The 16,582-nt window shown below is 38.5% G+C and overlaps 1 protein-coding gene across 3 annotated transcripts; it reads left to right on the top strand.

The window, feature by feature from the left end:
* The first annotated feature begins 1,966 nt into the window (after positions 1-1,966).
* Positions 1,967-15,991, top strand: ZNF800 (zinc finger protein 800). 3 transcript variants are annotated; one of them, XM_058805291.1, is made up of 6 exons: positions 2,241-2,258; positions 2,573-2,683; positions 5,316-5,411; positions 8,638-8,781; positions 11,165-12,920; positions 14,295-15,991. In XM_058805291.1, coding segments are annotated over exons 2-6 (2,058 nt in total). In that variant the 5' UTR covers positions 2,241-2,258; positions 2,573-2,622; the 3' UTR covers positions 14,296-15,991. The 3 variants fall into 3 exon arrangements, with proteins under 3 accessions (XP_058661273.1, XP_058661274.1, XP_058661272.1); XM_058805290.1 differs by lacking the exon at positions 2,241-2,258 and adding an exon at positions 1,967-2,005 and having other exon boundaries at positions 11,165-15,991; XM_058805289.1 differs by having other exon boundaries at positions 11,165-15,991.
* Positions 15,992-16,582: the final 591 nt, after the last annotated feature.

The following is a 16,582-nucleotide window of genomic DNA, read 5'->3' as shown; positions in this document are numbered from 1 at the left end:
CACAGCTGGTAGAGATTATGCTTCTTCCTACTTTGTGTCTAAAACACAGCAGAGCTCAGGATGCAGCTAAACTCAAGGTGAGAGCACCTCTGGACATACACAATGACCTGTGTTTGGTTGTCTGACACAAAGGTTTTCAATTGAGTTCTGCTCTACCTCAGAGTTCAGATGCTATTTGGCACTCAGCTGTTTGAACTGTTCTCTGACACTTAACAGGTTTCCAGTTTATTAACCAAAATCCAAATGCAACTGATGGAGTTTGAATTTGGTCTCATGTTGCTTTGGAAAAAGAAGACTTATTGATTAAATCAATGTCCATATTTTAAAATAACACATTGTTGTGTACAAGTTGATGGCCACAGATGGTGAGGTCTCTCCATGCCTGATTTGAGAGTGTGAGACATCTTGCTGTTGCACAGACTGTGACTTGGAACTTTGTCTCAAACCATCAGTCCTATCTCCATTAAGTAATGCTATTACAAGCCAAAGCTTCACAGATTGTTTTTGTGTTAGTACCATCACCAAGTATTTTTTCCTGCGATGATGTGCTTATTCCTGACATTATCTTACAGATTTTTCTTCAATGGCAGAACTTGTTGGTTAGGTGTATGAAGACTTAATCTTACCTTTCCTTTGGCAAAAGCCAAATATCACCTACTCAACAACCCGAGGTGCCTACAGAAGCGCACTAAGACAGCACAGCACTAAACAAAACTGTGGAAACGTGTCTGGAGACACCGGCTGCCCTGCCACCCACTGCACTGCACCGACGTCCTGTGGCCGGTATTTGACAATTCTCTTTCAAAACACGAGTTTGTCCTCCAAGTGTTCAAAACATTAACCTACACTTTTCTTTGGTAGGTCTATTAGTGGTTTGGTTCATGAAATAAACAAGGCAGGAAACTTTTTCCCTTTTAATGCCTTTATTAAAAGTTATCAGCTCAAGATTGGGCAGTTCGACGGGTCTGCAGTCTCCGTCGTCTCTCCCAGGGTGACTCGGGACGATATGGGCAGCTTTGTCCACCGGGGGCAGAGCTGGGAGTCCAATACTGGTGGGAGCCTTGGGCATGACCCCGGGTTTTCAACTCCGCAGCCTCGCCCCCTCCAGCTCCTGGCTTCGGCACGACTCCCGTGCTCAGGGTGAGACCACGAAGGTCTCCAGCATCTCCGCAGGCTCCGCACTCCGTTCCTCACGTTTAGACATCACTCTAATTTCCTAACTCTGTATTGGCTCGTTGTTTGGGGGTCTTTTTAGCAAGTTCGGAGCAGTAGCTTCTCATGGCATGCTGGTCTTGGGGTTATTTTGCATGTCCCCCCCTCCTACATTTGGTCTTTTCTCCTGTCTGGGGAGGTCTACGCCCTTCACTGTCTCGGAGAAGAGCTTTCAACCCAGCCCTGCCCAGGGCCTTAACTGATACAAAAGAGAGTTATTAACGACAACGACTTGTAATTATCATAACAAACAAGCAGCACCCCAGCAGCAACTCTGGTCTGACTAATCTTTGTAACTCTTTTCTCACAAAAAATATTGGCAGATTTTTTGTTTATAACAGTTCATATTTTTTTACACTGTCAAGGCGCAGACCAGGCTGCAAGGGGGCAGAAATGCCAGCTCCAGGGATGTTGGCTGCTCCCACGTGCGTCCCGGCACCGGTGCGCCAAGGATGCACGGGCGGTCAGCGCGGGCCTTTATCCCCGCCGGGACAAAGACAGCGCGGGTTCCCGCCGGCGGATCGGTCCCGTGCCCGGCGCTGCGCCTCAGCCCGCCCGGGGCTCCTCCCGCGCCCCGCCACAGCCCCGCGGGCCGGGCCACCCCCGCCGCCCGGCACCTGTGCGGCCAGGCCGGGGAGCGGCGCCTGCGCACTGCGCGGGCTCTCGCCGCCAGGACCGCAGTCACTTCCTGCCCCCGTGCCCATCCGGCTCCGGGGTCAGCGGCCGCCGCTCTGGCGGGACAGGGGCGAATAAAGTTTAATTCGGGAAGGGAGAAGCCGCCCGTCCTCTCCAGGTAGGGCCGGCCCGCGGCGCCCGCCCGTCGCGCCCGCCCCGTCTTGGCCTCGGCGTCCGCTGTCACCTGCGGCCGCGCGCCCCTCCCGCCCGGCCGCGCGTGGCGGGCGCGCCCCGCTCCGGCTCCGGCAGCGCCGCGGAGCGCCCGGCCCGGCGGCGGGAGCGCGGCTGCCCCGGGTGCCGAGAGCGCGGCTCGCACCACCGGACCCCAGGGACGCCGTCCCACCGGCGGGGCTGCGGGACGAGGCTGCGAGGTGGGGATGGAGCGCGGCGGGGCCACCATGGAGGGGGCGCGGGGCCGTGCGGCCGGGCCGGGCCGGGCTGGGCGGGCAGGGCGGCGGCCCGGGGCTCTGCCCGCGGCCGAGGCGCAGGTGGCGGCGGGGCGGGAGCGGGGCCGTGCTCGCCGCCGCCGTTGCAGAGGGCGTCGTGAGACCTGCCGAAAACAATGGGACTTTCTCCTGCGCCAGGGGTGCCGCTGCTCCGGCCTGCCCGGCCGTAGGAAGTGCGGGGATGGCGCGCTCCTGAGCCCCTTGCGCTTCGGCGGTGACCGCTAATTTGCTTATTTTAGCAGAAACGAGCTGCTGGATGTAGAAGGAAAGTAGGTCGTGCACACGGAAAATGCCTCTAAGGGACAAGTGTTGTCAGACTGACCACCATCACCATGGATGCTGTGAACCAGGTATGGTGGTGTGTGATGCTTGGGTTGTTTTGTATGTCTCCTTCATGAAAAGCTTGCGGAAACTCTTGTGAGAATGCGAATGTATATCACGAGTGTCAGCTCTAGGTATAAAAAGTCTCTGAATTTTGTTTGGAAATGTGTTTTGTTTTGTATCCGTGAACTATCACCTTAAAATCATTTCAGGAAGAGTCTGTTTTAGTTCCTGCACGTGGGATAATCCTCAGGCCACCACATGCGCGTATGAAGTGAGCAGAGGAAGTCAAGAGCATGTGTAAAACAACTCATCATTTTGTTTCCAAAAAGTGCAGTGTTCTCAGTTTTTTTTTTTTTTTGTAAAATAGTGTTTCTAGCAATCATTTGCATTTGTTGTTTATATTTTTACTCTGTGTTCTCTAGTAAACTCTGGTGAAATTGAAAATCTTAGTCTCAGAGGTGAAAAACCCCACCTAAAACAACTCTTCACATTCCAGGCCTGAGTGATGTGAAAGATGCCATCAGTGGACACTGTAATGAATATTCTGAAGGTTCAGCCAACCTGATGCTTTTGAAATTATTCTGCTTATTGTTATAATTGGTATTTTTAAAGGCTATTTTGTTTCTTTTTGCCTTGTTGTGGCATTTATTTGGATGCTTTCGCTTACGTTTTTGAAAGAAAGGTGCAATTTGGATGCTTTCACTTCTGTTTTGAGAAGAGAGGCATCGTTTTGGGGAATTAACAGATGAAAATGTGAGCACGCTGACTTTGATTATGCCCCTTTAGTGAAATGTAATTTGAGAGTAGATATTGTTCAGTTAGTAGAAACATTTCTTTGTGTTGATGATGAAATGGTTTTGTGTTGTTCTAATGCTTTAAAAACACAAAAATATTTTTCTTGTCTGACAAATTAACAGTGATGTGTTAGGTCTTCTTTACTTGTCTTACTCCTGTTGCTGTCAGTTGTACATACAGTTGGCTATATACAAACCAAAATGTTTTATTTTGAAGTGTAGGGATTAGGTTAGTAAAATACAATATGGCATTGTGTTAGAGATCCCCAAATGATTAGCTGATTCGTCATGGTTGTTATGTGTGTGTATTTATTACAGTATATTATGGGACCAGGATACTTGGGTGGAATGTTCATTCTGTTGTCCTTTTTTACAGTGCTTTGTTTTCTGCTGTTGTATTCCGCTAGAATTTATTTTTGACCTTTTAGCTCAACATTCCAGTCATAATTTGTTTAGTCTTTTTGCACTTATTTTCTAGTTTCATACTATGCCTCAACTGGCCTTTATTAAAAATAAATTTCTTAGAGATCTCAGTGCTACATTTAGAAATGAAAACCTTACAATGGGGTTAAAATCAAACCAAATGGTTAAGGTGGGAGCCAGTTTATGAAAAGCAAGGCTGGCTGTTTAGTCAGTAAGAAATATAGAATAAGACCTAACTAATGATTTTGGAACACATTCTTCAAGAAGTGTTCTTATTCCTGTAAATCTGGGTTCCCTCTGGGGAAGGCTTAATTGCCATATCTATATACAGCAATGGAGTGCTATTAATTTTCATGTGCATAAATACTGCATATTGGAACTGCTAAAGAATCTGATTAATATATGTTTTAGTTTCAATAGCTTTTGCAAAGAATATGCATCTGCGATGGAGAGAGGGAGACTGATTTGGTGATCAGAATCCGATTTTATTGTGGTATACAAACACTTCTGTATTATTTCAGGGAGACTAGTAATGTGTACTACAATGATTAGGTTAAATTCACATACACAAACTTAAGCATGTATCAGTATCTCTTGCTTGCAGAGTTTAATGGGATTTTCTTTTCCCTGTAAACCTGTTTGATTTAATCTTCCTGCAATTTAGGTCTAATTTTCAAAGTTCTGTTTGCTTTTGCCAAGGCACCCCGTTAACAAATCTCTTATGTTAACCAGGTCCAAAGTCCATCATCTGTCTTGTGTCCCCCAACATTCCAACAAAGATGATATGGAAAGAAACATCAGAAATAAAGTATTCCCTCAGCAGTTTATTTGAGCCTGAAGAGTTTACTGAATGCAGCTTTCCTGGTTAAAAATACTGTGCTAGGTTTTTTTGGTATATGCTATGTAGCTGTGCTTGTGCTGTTTTTCTGATTGTTGCTACTTTAAATTTGGCTTCAGTGTTTAGGTGCATACTGGCAACATTGAAGTCATGTGGTGTGCTGTGAAGTATTTGGTAATGCTGGTAATAAATTAATAATTTGTTATTAAATTGCTATTTGGTAATGCTCTTTTGTACATGTCATTTGGTTTTAACAATGGGAGTCAAGTAGATTGTTCTGGGGAATTCCTTTAATTTAGAGATATTTCTACTGAGTTAATTTGGTTTTCTATTTTTATGTTTCTATGTTTTGTTACGTGTAGCTTTGAATACAGACAAAAAAGTGATCAAAATGACAGCAAATTGTCAGAAGGTATCATAGCTGGAAAATTCACTGTTGACTGTTTTTTAATTCAATATAATTGAAAATTTTAGAGTAAGGCTACTTTTACTGTAGTCCTAGCTGTTCTTTTTAACTAGTTTACTGTATGTATGGAAGATTCCTAAATTACAAAAATTACCTGAGTGTTTTCTAATGGCTTATTATCTTTTTATATATTTCAGTGCATCTGTTGGAACCTGGTGATCCTCCGTTATTGCAGCAGCCTCTGCAGACATCAAAATCTGGTATTCAACAAATCATTGAGTGTTTTCGATCAGGTAGGAAACCATGCCTGACCCTTAAGAAGTTCATTACCTTGTTAAAAGGGTTATGTTTATTCAGTGTATTAAAGTAACCAGCACCTGACTTTATGCATATTTGCAAAATATTTGTAGATTTTTGGAATTAGATATTCCTTTTAATAAGGGTTTTCATAGAAAGTGATGAAGATACAGATCTTGCTGTATAGTTTTCCTTCAAAAACCTTAAAAATTAAGTTTGTTGTTCTGCCTTGTGTCATTTCTGCTGCTATTATCAATGAGTTTATCATAAAAACTCCTGAGGTGAAGAAAAAACTAAATGTTGAACATCCTAAATTGCTTCCTAATATTACTTTTAAGGTCTTCCTTGATTGATTTTGGGAGTTGCAATACATAGCAATGAACAGCTAAGCATCTGGGGAGGCATGCCAGGGAAGATTGAAACCTTCAATGTTTTCAAGCTGTTTTTACACTTCTGATGTGGCAAACCAAACATTTTACTTTCACAACTTCTTTAGTGCTACTATCTATGCATTTCTGGATTATTTTCCTGTAGATCTTTTAAGTATGTGAAATGTGTCGTGTATAAAAACACTGCTGCTGTGCAATGAGATGCATGTCCTGTCTGAGTCTTGTAAATGGGCACAGTATTGAAGTTGTCCACAAGTGTTTTAATAACTTAATGCAAAAACAGGATGTGTGGTCATTCATTAGGGACCTTTTTTAGTTTGCCTGAGGCCTCAGAGATGCATGACAGGGTTCTTTTGCTTGAAGCAGATGAATGGAATATCTGCTGGTAACAGCACAAACTAGTTGCAGGTACTTTGTCTCTGAGCTGCTTCCAGATCATCCTCGCTGGCAGGTGTTGATAGCTTACTTTGATATCATCAGTCAGCTGCATCCTGCATCAGGGAGGTCAGACAGAAGGCAAGAGGACTCAGACAAAGATTTTACTGGCTGGTTTTGAACAAGCCACATTTCATTATGGAAAGAGAGTATTTGATTCTTGTGGTAAAGGAATAGAAGTTTATGACAGAGTATTGCACATAACTGTTTAAATAATTTTATCAAAAGCTTCTGTCATTCAAAGCATTAAGAATAAAAAGTGAATTTGAAATTTTTTTTTCTAAAAAAGAAACTGCTTGCAAGAGGCATAAATTTTGGAATTTCTGAAAGAGATATTTATGACTGGTGCGCTCTACTGATTTATTGTGACTTTGATGTTATTCTAGCATCAACATTTACACATATTAACAGAATTTGACAAGGTATCACCTGCATTAGCATCACAATATACAATTAAATGTAACTAAAAAAGAGAGAAGACTTCAGTAAGTTAAATCTTTTTTTGCTGTTTCAAGAAGTTTCTGAATGTCTGCAGTTTATTTCAAAAGGACCGATAATTTTTCTTTACTCTCATCTGTGAAAAGTTTCACAGATGTATAAGGATGATTTGAAGCCAGAATGACTACCATGTCATACAGTATGATCTCCAATGTGTCATATAATTTCATCCAGTAATTCTTAAATTCAGTAATTTGTATTGGAAAAAACCATTTCAGTCCTGAACAGGGACTGAATATAACAGGACAGAGAATGAGGAACCTGTATGTTCCTTGACTGGGTAGTAATGGAGAATTTATTTTTTTGAGAATGAGGCTTGTGGCTAGGGCATGCGTGAACAGCATGGAATTTTCTGTACATGGTGCATCTTCAGTTTTGTTCAACTGGATTTTCTTTATATGTGAAATTCAAATGTTGGTGAGATCACAGTAAACAACTTGCTTTTGGGGGGAACTCTGCACAGTTTTTATTTGTTGCTATATCTAAATATAGTAGTATATATAGTAGTAAATATAGTCTGGTATTCTGTAAAAATGCAGGTCAAGTGAGGGTGAAGTTAGTAACACTCAAAGAGCAGTGGATATGGCTTGGGAAGCCATAGGAGGGGACAGAAACTGTGGTAGCCTCAGATGGTCAAGTTTGGATACCATTTTTAAGGAATTGTTGAAGAAGATACTATGCTTTGCTAAAACTCAGATTTGGAAAGCTTTGTAGTACTCTTATTGCACCAAGAAATGAGTTTTCTTGGTAAGGCCCATTTGTATTGAAGAACTATTGCCTATTAGGAAATTATTAATATTTGAAAATTTTAATTTAGAAAATAGTTCTGTGTTGTGTTTGATCTTTGAAAAGAATTCTTAGGAGAAGTGTGATGAGATGACAGAACACTTGACCTTGTAGTTCAGCTTGCAGAATGTCTTGCTGCTGCTCTTTCATAGATGTTTGATATTATTTATTGATGTTCTAGGTCATTATATTTTTCCTTGTTTGATTAGTTTTGAATAATTAAATTCTAAGAAAAGTCAAGATAAGTAAAATAGCTGAATTTGATTAGTTAGTGCTTCTTTCTAATTTGGAGTGGGAAAGCATCATTTAGTAATCTGTTGCTAATTTTAGGCCTAACATGCTAAATTTTCATGAGATGAGAAATGAAGGACTTACAGTTTGAAGAGTAAAAAGCATGGCAGGAGCTGGAATACTTCAACAATGCTAGATCTAACCATCTTTGTATACAATGAGTGATTGTCTGGAAAGATGGCATATTTTATCACATTATGTTTTAATAGAGATATTTCAGATTAAGTTGTATGTATTTTCCTTTCTTCAGGCTGAAAATATGCCTGCATTTCTACTATCTCACCTAAGTGTCATCATCTTGGACTTGGGTTAGATATCTAAGGGTAGTAACATTTCCTGACCTGGTAGTTATTCTCTTTGGTTTATTCAATCCTTTAGTTTTTTGCCTTACCAGGTGCCATTTCTATGTGAAATAGCTATATGTGTCTTGTTTTCTTAGCCTAAAGAAAAAATACTACAGGCTTCTTTAAATGCTCTAGGTGCTTATTATTTCCTATTGGGCAATTGTATTGCAACAATCAAATACTGTAGTAAGAAGTCTTTCTTAATGTTAGATGCTAGTTTTTATTGTAAATCATTGCACTTTCTCTGTAAACTGTAATGTGTGTAATCCTTGAGGGATTTTTTTTAATCCCAGTCTTGTGTTCATAGTGAAATTTGGAGCATGTATCATAAACTTTCAGTACAAATGAAGTAGCACTAACAAAAGATAAAATGCTATTGTAATTATTTGTGGTCTGAAATGTTTCCACTTTCATGGGACGATGTGAATTAAGAAGTGAACAGAAAGTCTTCCATAAGCGTAATATTTATTTTATTACAGGAACGAAACAACTTAAACATATCTTGTTAAGAGACGTGGACACCATTTTTGAGTGTAAATTGTGCCGGAGTCTCTTCAGAGGATTACCAAATTTAATTACTCACAAAAAGTTTTATTGTCCTCCAAGTCTTCAGATGGATGATAGTAAGTCTTATTAATTTAAATGTTTAATAAAGCTCTGTGAAGTTGAAAAATTTATCTTTCATTACCATTTACAAAAACACCTGAAACAAAATGCAAAAAACCAAGGTGGATCTAAATTTCTGTAGTGTGTAATGTATGTAGATCACTTTTATGTTATTGAAGGAGCTACACTAATGACTTTATATGAATTAACAACCAAGAGCCATGCCAATATCATAATTAGATAGCTAGTTTATACATCTAGTCTTTTAATTGTCACTCTTAATGCTTTTTATTCCTTCTTCCCCTTTTTCTTTCCCATCTGTCCTTTACTGTGAAAGATACCAAAAGCATGTCAAAGGACTGGGAAGTCAATCTTACAGAAGGCAGTGACTCTAACAGGGTGTTTCAGTTTTAGGCCATCATAGCTCAGATGGATTTTGGTTGCTCCTGTGAAGTGACCTGGGTCAATATCCTTAATATTCTCCTGTACTGAGAGAATACAGTGCTTGTGTCATGGATGCAGTCTTTTGGTTTTAGTCAGTATGAAACACAGACTAAAAGTTTACCCTTCTGTAAAGGATCTGTGCTTGAATAATGCTGTCTCTTTTCCCCTGCTTCACTTCACCATATGCTGCTTTAACATATCCTATGTGATCATGCCTAGCCCAACATCTTTGTTGTGGAAAATAAGCTTTATTATTAAAAGAAGTTACTTAAATGATGAGGAAAAAGTTAAGAACTATATTTTTTTATGGAAAAAGAAATTTATTATAGTCTCATTTCAGTGATGACTTTTTTGTTAATCTGAGTAAAGTTGATTAATTTGGAAATGTGCCGGCATTCAAAAGTGTTTGTAGAGCTAATTATCTTGATCTCTTCACTAGATCAATGTAGGGGCAATGAGGATTTTTCTTTCCTGATTAATGCCTTACTGCCTCAAAATTTCAAAGATTAGGAACAGAGATATACTTTGATTTTTTTCTGACATGGTGTCAGCTGTAAGGAGAAGGTGAAAAAGCTGGTACTGTGCCCTTCCTTCAATGAGCTAACTTGGCCAGTTAGAGAGTCACAGAGCTTCTCTGTGACAAGAGGTGACTTGTAGTTACAAAGCAAGGTTAGAAGTGCATGTGACTTTAGATGTAATAGTTTCTAAGCAAAATAAGGTTACTCTGAGGAAAGACTTAATATCCAGCTCCTGGCATTCTAGCTTTCTTTTAACTTTCTGATTAACTTCCATATGTTAATATGAAATAGCATGCAAGTAACACAGAAATAAAATAACTTCCAGTGTTCACTATGATGTGCAAATAAAAGGGATAATATTACACACTCTGAATAAAACTGTATAAATACTTTTGCTTTATATAAAATTGAGTATAGTTATTGGATTAAGTGGGAGTTTTCAATAAGTCAAAGATAGTGAACAAGAGCTGGGAATCAAAGTTCAGCACACCATGGTGAAAAATCCATGCACTCAATATAGTCATGAAGTAGTCTTAAAAGGTACTATAAAATAGGAAAGACTTTTTTACTCTTGGTGAAAGCTATATAGATAGGCTCATTTGAAACTGACTGTAAAAGCTGTTAAAAATTCAGTGTTAAAAATGGGTTTGGAGCTACAAAACGCCTATTTTTTGTACTGGCACTTTCCATTTATTGCTGGGTGCGTGGAAGGAATAACTCTGACTGTGGGTTTTTAATTAGCTGTTACCAGGACTCACATCTTTAAAATGATCCACAATAATTTGAGCTGTGTCATCTCAGTGCCTCACCTTTTTGCTGTAGGACCCCAGCTTCCTAGTTGTGCCATTGAGGATGCTCTGAGTGTCACACTGGGAACTACAGCACTCAACTAATTTGGCATTCAAAGGGAGAATTTTACTGAGACCTGTAAAATATGATCTACTTATATCTGCATGCAATGCTCAGGTTACACAGATGTTTCATTCTTTGGTAAGGATTTACAGAGGTTCAGAATTCACAGAGAAGGGCTTATTTCCAGAATTAGGTTCCTTTATTGTGAGTGCCTGTAACCCACAGTAGGAAAATCGGTTTTTAATGATACTTCAGGCTTAGTTGCACACCTGCAGAACAAGGTCAGTCGAATGATGTTATTCTTGCAATTGATACAGTTTTTTAAAGACTAGCTTAATTCCAGTCATACAGATACTTAGTTCAGGTGGCTTTCACATTAGCACACCAGGAGGGTTATTTCCGATGCTGGCTTTTAATAAAAAGGCAACTTGTAATGATTACTCAAAGCCTTTGAGTGTTCAAAGAGTACAAAAGAGGATTTGTGGAAATTTGTAGATTTAATTCACGTAGTGGTTAAAAGCTACTTTGAAATTGAAATAATTGGAAATTACCAAATCATTAAAAATACCTTTTCTTCTTTTCACAGACCTCCCACATACAAAAGATAAGCAGAGTCAAGCCATAAATGACCTTCTTGAAGCAATCTATCCAAGGGTAGATAAGCAAGAATATATAATTACATTGGAACCTATAGAAACTAATCAAAATGCTGTATTTCAATATGTGTCAAGGACTGATAGCCCAGATGAGAACACAGAAAGTAGCCATACCCCCGATCAAGCTCCAGTGCAGATCCAGGAACCCAGCACTGAGCAACCCAAGACTGTTTCAGCTCCAGCCCCAGTCCCAGCTGGGGATACTCTAGAGCTACCTCCTGCTGATCCTGTTACAAACAAGGTGATATCTACTCCTGAAGAACAGCCACCAGCGGTAAATGCTGACTTGGACTCTCTGGATAATTCTGATTATGGCCACCAATTGATTTGTTGCCTCTGTAGGAAGGAATTTCATTCAAGACGCAGTGTACGCCGGCACATTCGAAAAGTACACAAAAAGAAGATGGAAGAACTAAAGAAGTATATAGAAACAAAAAAGAAACCAAACCAATGCTCTGCAAGAGGACGAAATAAGAATGTTCTTGTCGCGTTAGGTAGGAGTTGTCCTGTGTGTTATAAATCATTTGCTACAAAAGCCAATGTAAGGAGGCATTTTGATGAAGTTCATAGAGGATTAAGAAGGGATTCCATTACTCCTGATATAGCTACAAAGCCTGGGCAACCTTTGTTCTTGGATACAGTTTCTGCTAAAAAATCTCTTAAGACCAGAAAACAAAAGTCGTCTTCAAAGGCTGAATACAATTTAAGTGCATGCAAATGCCTTCTGTGCAAGAGGAAATATAGTTCACAGATAATGCTGAAAAGGCATATGCAAATTGTCCACAAGATAACTCTTTCTGGAAAGAACTTTAAAAGAGAGAAAGGACCCAACAATGCTACCAATGGCACAGAAATACAAGTTGAACCAGCAGATTCTGTAGAACCTTCACCCCCTTCCATTGTGCTTTCTCCACAGAATGAATTAAAGGGAGCAAATCATTCAAATGAGAAAAAGAACACACCGTCAGCACAGAAAAATAAGATTAAACAGGACCCTGAAAACCCTAAATCAACCTCTAAATCTACCACTAAATCAACCTGCAAATCAACCCCTAAATCAACCCCTAAATCAACCAGTGCATCTGCTGCAGGTGGCCAGCAAAAAGCCAGGAAGCCAAAACTTTCAGCTGGCTTTGACTTCAAGCAGCTTTACTGTAAACTCTGTAAGCGCCAATTTACGTCTAAACAGAATTTAACAAAGCACATTGAATTACACACAGATGGAAATAATATTTATGTTAAATACTACAGGTGTCCACTGTGCTCCTACGAAACGCGTCGCAAGCGCGATGTGATCCGACACATAACCGTGGTTCACAAAAAGTCGCCACGCTACCTTGGGAAAATAACAGCTAGTTTAGAAATAAGAGCAATAAAGAAGCCAATTGATCTTGTTCTAAATAAGGTGACAAAAAGAGGCTCTCAGAAGGATGAAACAAAACAGATGGGTTCAAAACAGGATGTCACCTCTAATTCTCCCAATAAAAAGTATGAAGGAGCTGATGTTGGCATTGAAGTGAAAGTAACAAAAAACTTTTCTCTGCACCGATGTAATAAATGTGGGAAAGCATTTGCCAGAAAAGCTTTTCTAGAACATCATAAGAAAACCCACAAAGCAAATGTATCTCATTCACCTGAAGAAAGTAAAACCAAAGGCAGAAGTACAAGATCTAAAGCTGTTGTCTGGTGAGGAAAAAGAAAAAGTGTTTTGTCTTTTTTTAAAAAAAAAAAAAAACAACAAACCAACAATACCACTGCATTTCTTTTGCTGTTGTTGATTTATTGCTGAAAACGTATTTTCCCATATATTTTATGATTTAGTGGTTAAAATGCAAAAGTAGATGACAAATATGTTTCTTTTTCAGCATTTTGGAAAAGAGTTAAAATTAAATTTGTCATTGTAGAAAGATGGAATGTAGATTAAAGTGTACTAAGTCAACTCTCTAAACTGTCTTAAGGCATCTGCTGTAATAAAGCTAATATAAGTACATTTTTAAAATAGTATTTTTTTAAAGTTAACTGTAATTTTGTATGGTTTGAATAACTTAACTCATTTAATTAACTTTGCTGCGACCACTTGAAGTACTAAAAGTACTAAAGTAAAAGCTGATAACAAAAAATTTCTATGAACTTAATGGAATTAGCATTTGTTAATTTAAATTTTTATTTTAATGTGTATTGCCCACACATTGTCAACAAAAGTGCATAGAGCAGGTTTTTAAATGTAATTTGGTTGTTTAGTTGCTTTGATTTAAAATCATTATGGGTTAGGTGTCTGCAAAGACCTTTTAAGTCACCAAATTCAGAATTCCATTTTAATGCTTATTTATATAAGCCCAGATTTGGAGACTTCTGGTCATGTAGTTTTTTAAATTGTTCAAATCTTATCAAAGTTTTTGCTTTAAGCATTGGTATGTACTGAAGTCTGCCCTAGAATTTTTAAACTTTTGCTTATGTGGTGCTCTTGGAATTTTTTACACTTGGAGGGGTTGTGTTTGTAGCTACTCAGTTTTCCATAGGCCTTGCCATGGCCTATTTTTAGAGGACCTTTTAAAAAAGAAAATATTTGTGTGCAGTCACTTTGTGTTTCAGACTGACCAACTGATGGCTGAAGGTTGGGGATTGTACAAAACTATGATGAAGAGAGACTGTAGTGATAATTTTAGGAGTTTTTAACATCCTCATGCGGAATCATTCTAGCGTATTTGGCAAAAAAAAAGCAAAGTATATGTGCCTTGTTCTATGTTTCAGCTCTGAAACGCTATTTTCTGGGAGGTGATTTGATTTGAGTTCAGCTTTCACAGTGAATAACCACCTAGTTATATTAAATTATGATGTGGTGCTTTCCTGACTTTCTAATAAATCCTGACCAAATTAGGCAGAACTTCAAAAATGAACTGAGTTGAACCCTGAATTATGCTGAATTCTAGAGGGGGGAGTGATTTATGCATTTTGAATAAGAATTGAAAATTTAACCTTGTAAATTATTTATGTTGTGTAGTTTAAAAGAGAATTATATGGGTGAACTCAAAGTATTAATTTATTCCCATTTCTCTTCAGATAGGTTCAAGTGATGTTCGGAAAGTTTGAAGTTCATTTGAATGAAAAGGACTTTAGTTTGTTGGTGGAACTGCTAATTCTTGATAATGGTACTATAAGGAGGAAATACTTTCATAAGCTGTTTGTTTTTCTTACAATATTAAGAATCATTCTGACTGCTTGTGGGACAGTACCACTTCCCAAAGCACTGAAGTAGTTGAAGTGAAATGCACGTGGTTCTAAATTAGCAGTTATATCTATGTAGTTGTAGTTTGACCCAGTATAGAACAAACTTCCTGAAATTGAAAAAGAGTACACCAGAGACAAGTTAATGAGCAGCAGCTTTGGAAGAAGGTGGATTTTCCTCATTTAGGAAATCTTCAGAAAATTCATCATGCATACTGGCCCTCCCTGGCAGTGCTAATTGATGGACAGCTCAAACTTTGATGTGATATCCTACTTTGGTAAACGTTGTATTATACACTGTTTTAAATTTATTACAAATGAATGTATAAGAGCAAACAATGTAGTGTTTATTGGCTGAATTCTGCTAATTTTTAGTATTTGCCATGAATTTCAGTTTGTTCATGCTGACTAATTTCCCAGTTCAAGGACATTCTGAATTTCACTGTGCTAAGTTGCTTCAAGGACCTCCATTTTGTTTCCATATGTGGTTCACAGGAAAACTTTGTAAACATCTAGAAAGTTTACAAGAATATCCACATTCCTCTATTCCTTAATTTTAAAAAAAAATTATACACAAGCACTTTAATGATAGTTGCAGTTTATTTTTTCAGTTTATTTTTGAAAGATCAACACACTAATGTTAATATGAAGGTAGTGAATATTTGCTGATGTATTATAGACAATCTGTGCACAACCACTTATAATGTTAGCTTATTTCATTAAATATTAATAAAAAGGGAGGATAGTTTGGGAGATACTCAAAATATATTTTCTCTCAAAATCATAAATGACCACTGTGGGTAACACTTGACTTTGTGTAATTGGAAAATGTTTAGATACCCTTTTTTTTAACCTTTTAATCAAGATTGTAGTAAAACAGTTGCATGCCTACCATTATGAAGTTCTTGGCAGGTTTCATGCAATCATGGGTTTTGTTTCAGGTTTTTTGTTTATTTTTTAATTTTTTTATTTTTTACCTTTTAGAAAATATTTTGTTTAGTGATTTGTGTCAAATTGCTACAATTTGAAAGGTATTGTACATCAGATGAAATACCATGTTTTTTATATCGGTTCACTCCCTTACTTAGGGAGGTGCCTCGTGTTCATATATACTTTTTTGTATAAAATATATCTAAATGTTGATCACAAGATCAGGAGTAAAAATACTTTTATGGATAGAGAACTATTTGGCCCTGTTAGTGCATTGCACTAAAAATACTGTGAATGGGAACTAAGATTGTAGCTTTGCTAAAAATGTTCTATATTGAATGTACATGCTTTTGTTTGGATAAATGTGTACTGTATTTGATGGAAAATAAAGCAGACTGGAAATTATTTTTAAGTGGGCATAAACAAAAAGATGTTGTGTTTGTAAACTTGGGATATCTGTCACTCCACAGTTGGAAATTACATTGTTTGCATTTTGTAAAGTTTTATTTGTTGATCATTGAAGCTAGTTCTTTGTAGTCTTCTGTTGTAATAAATTTTTTTTTTTCAATTAAAAATTTGGCATTTGTGGAGTGAACACTTCACACTGGTGGTCTACCCTTGCTGTATTTTTGGCAAGCACTGCTCATATTGGCCTTTGGTTCCTTGTAAAGGAATCTCTTCCTTAACTAAGGAACTCTTGTTGTTACCCTTTTAAAACAAAATTCTGAAGAAGACAGGCTGTGATAATACTGGCATTTTTTGTTTTGATGCTTTCCTGCCATTTCAGTCTAAGGCAACTTGGATGTACTTGCTCTGTGTTCTCAGCACAAGCCTTTCCACTGCTAGCTGATTCAGCTCTCTTGGCTGAGCTGGATTTGCTCTTGCACATTACTTACATGTTTTGAGCCTGACAGTCATCTCCTTTATTAAGGGCAAAACAGTGCTTTGATGATCTTCCACAGCTGTTGATGTTATCTGAAAGAGCTGAGTGGGCTCAGTGGCAGAGCAGAGACCAAAAACTGCAGTCCAAGGTTTGCAGCAGACCTTAAGTGTACCCGTGCTTACATTTTTTTCACTCTCTTGCTCAGATGTTTTCTTCTCCAGGATGTTGTGGTTTTATAGTTCTCAGCTTGTGACTTTCTGCAGCAAACAAAGGGATTTTTTGAGTTACTGTCTTGTGGCCAGGCAGGTGG

Source organism: Ammospiza caudacuta, chromosome 5 (assembly GCF_027887145.1).
Source record: "Ammospiza caudacuta isolate bAmmCau1 chromosome 5, bAmmCau1.pri, whole genome shotgun sequence".
Taxonomy (NCBI): domain Eukaryota; kingdom Metazoa; phylum Chordata; class Aves; order Passeriformes; family Passerellidae; genus Ammospiza; species Ammospiza caudacuta.
Note: the sequence above shows the minus strand (reverse complement) of the source record. Positions and strands in the feature narration are given on the sequence as shown.

What these genes read in the sequence shown, in the direction of transcription:
- ZNF800 (XM_058805290.1), top strand. Translation starts at nt 2,623, where the DNA reads ATGCCTCTAAGGGACAAGTGTTGTCAGACTGACCACCATCACCATGGA. An exon ending in CCATGGATGCTGTGAACCAG is followed by an intron (nt 2,684 to 5,315) that starts GTATGGTGGTGT and finishes TATATATTTCAG; the next exon opens with TGCATCTGTTGGAACCTGGT. An exon ending in CATTGAGTGTTTTCGATCAG is followed by an intron (nt 5,412 to 8,637) that starts GTAGGAAACCAT and finishes ATTTTATTACAG; the next exon opens with GAACGAAACAACTTAAACAT.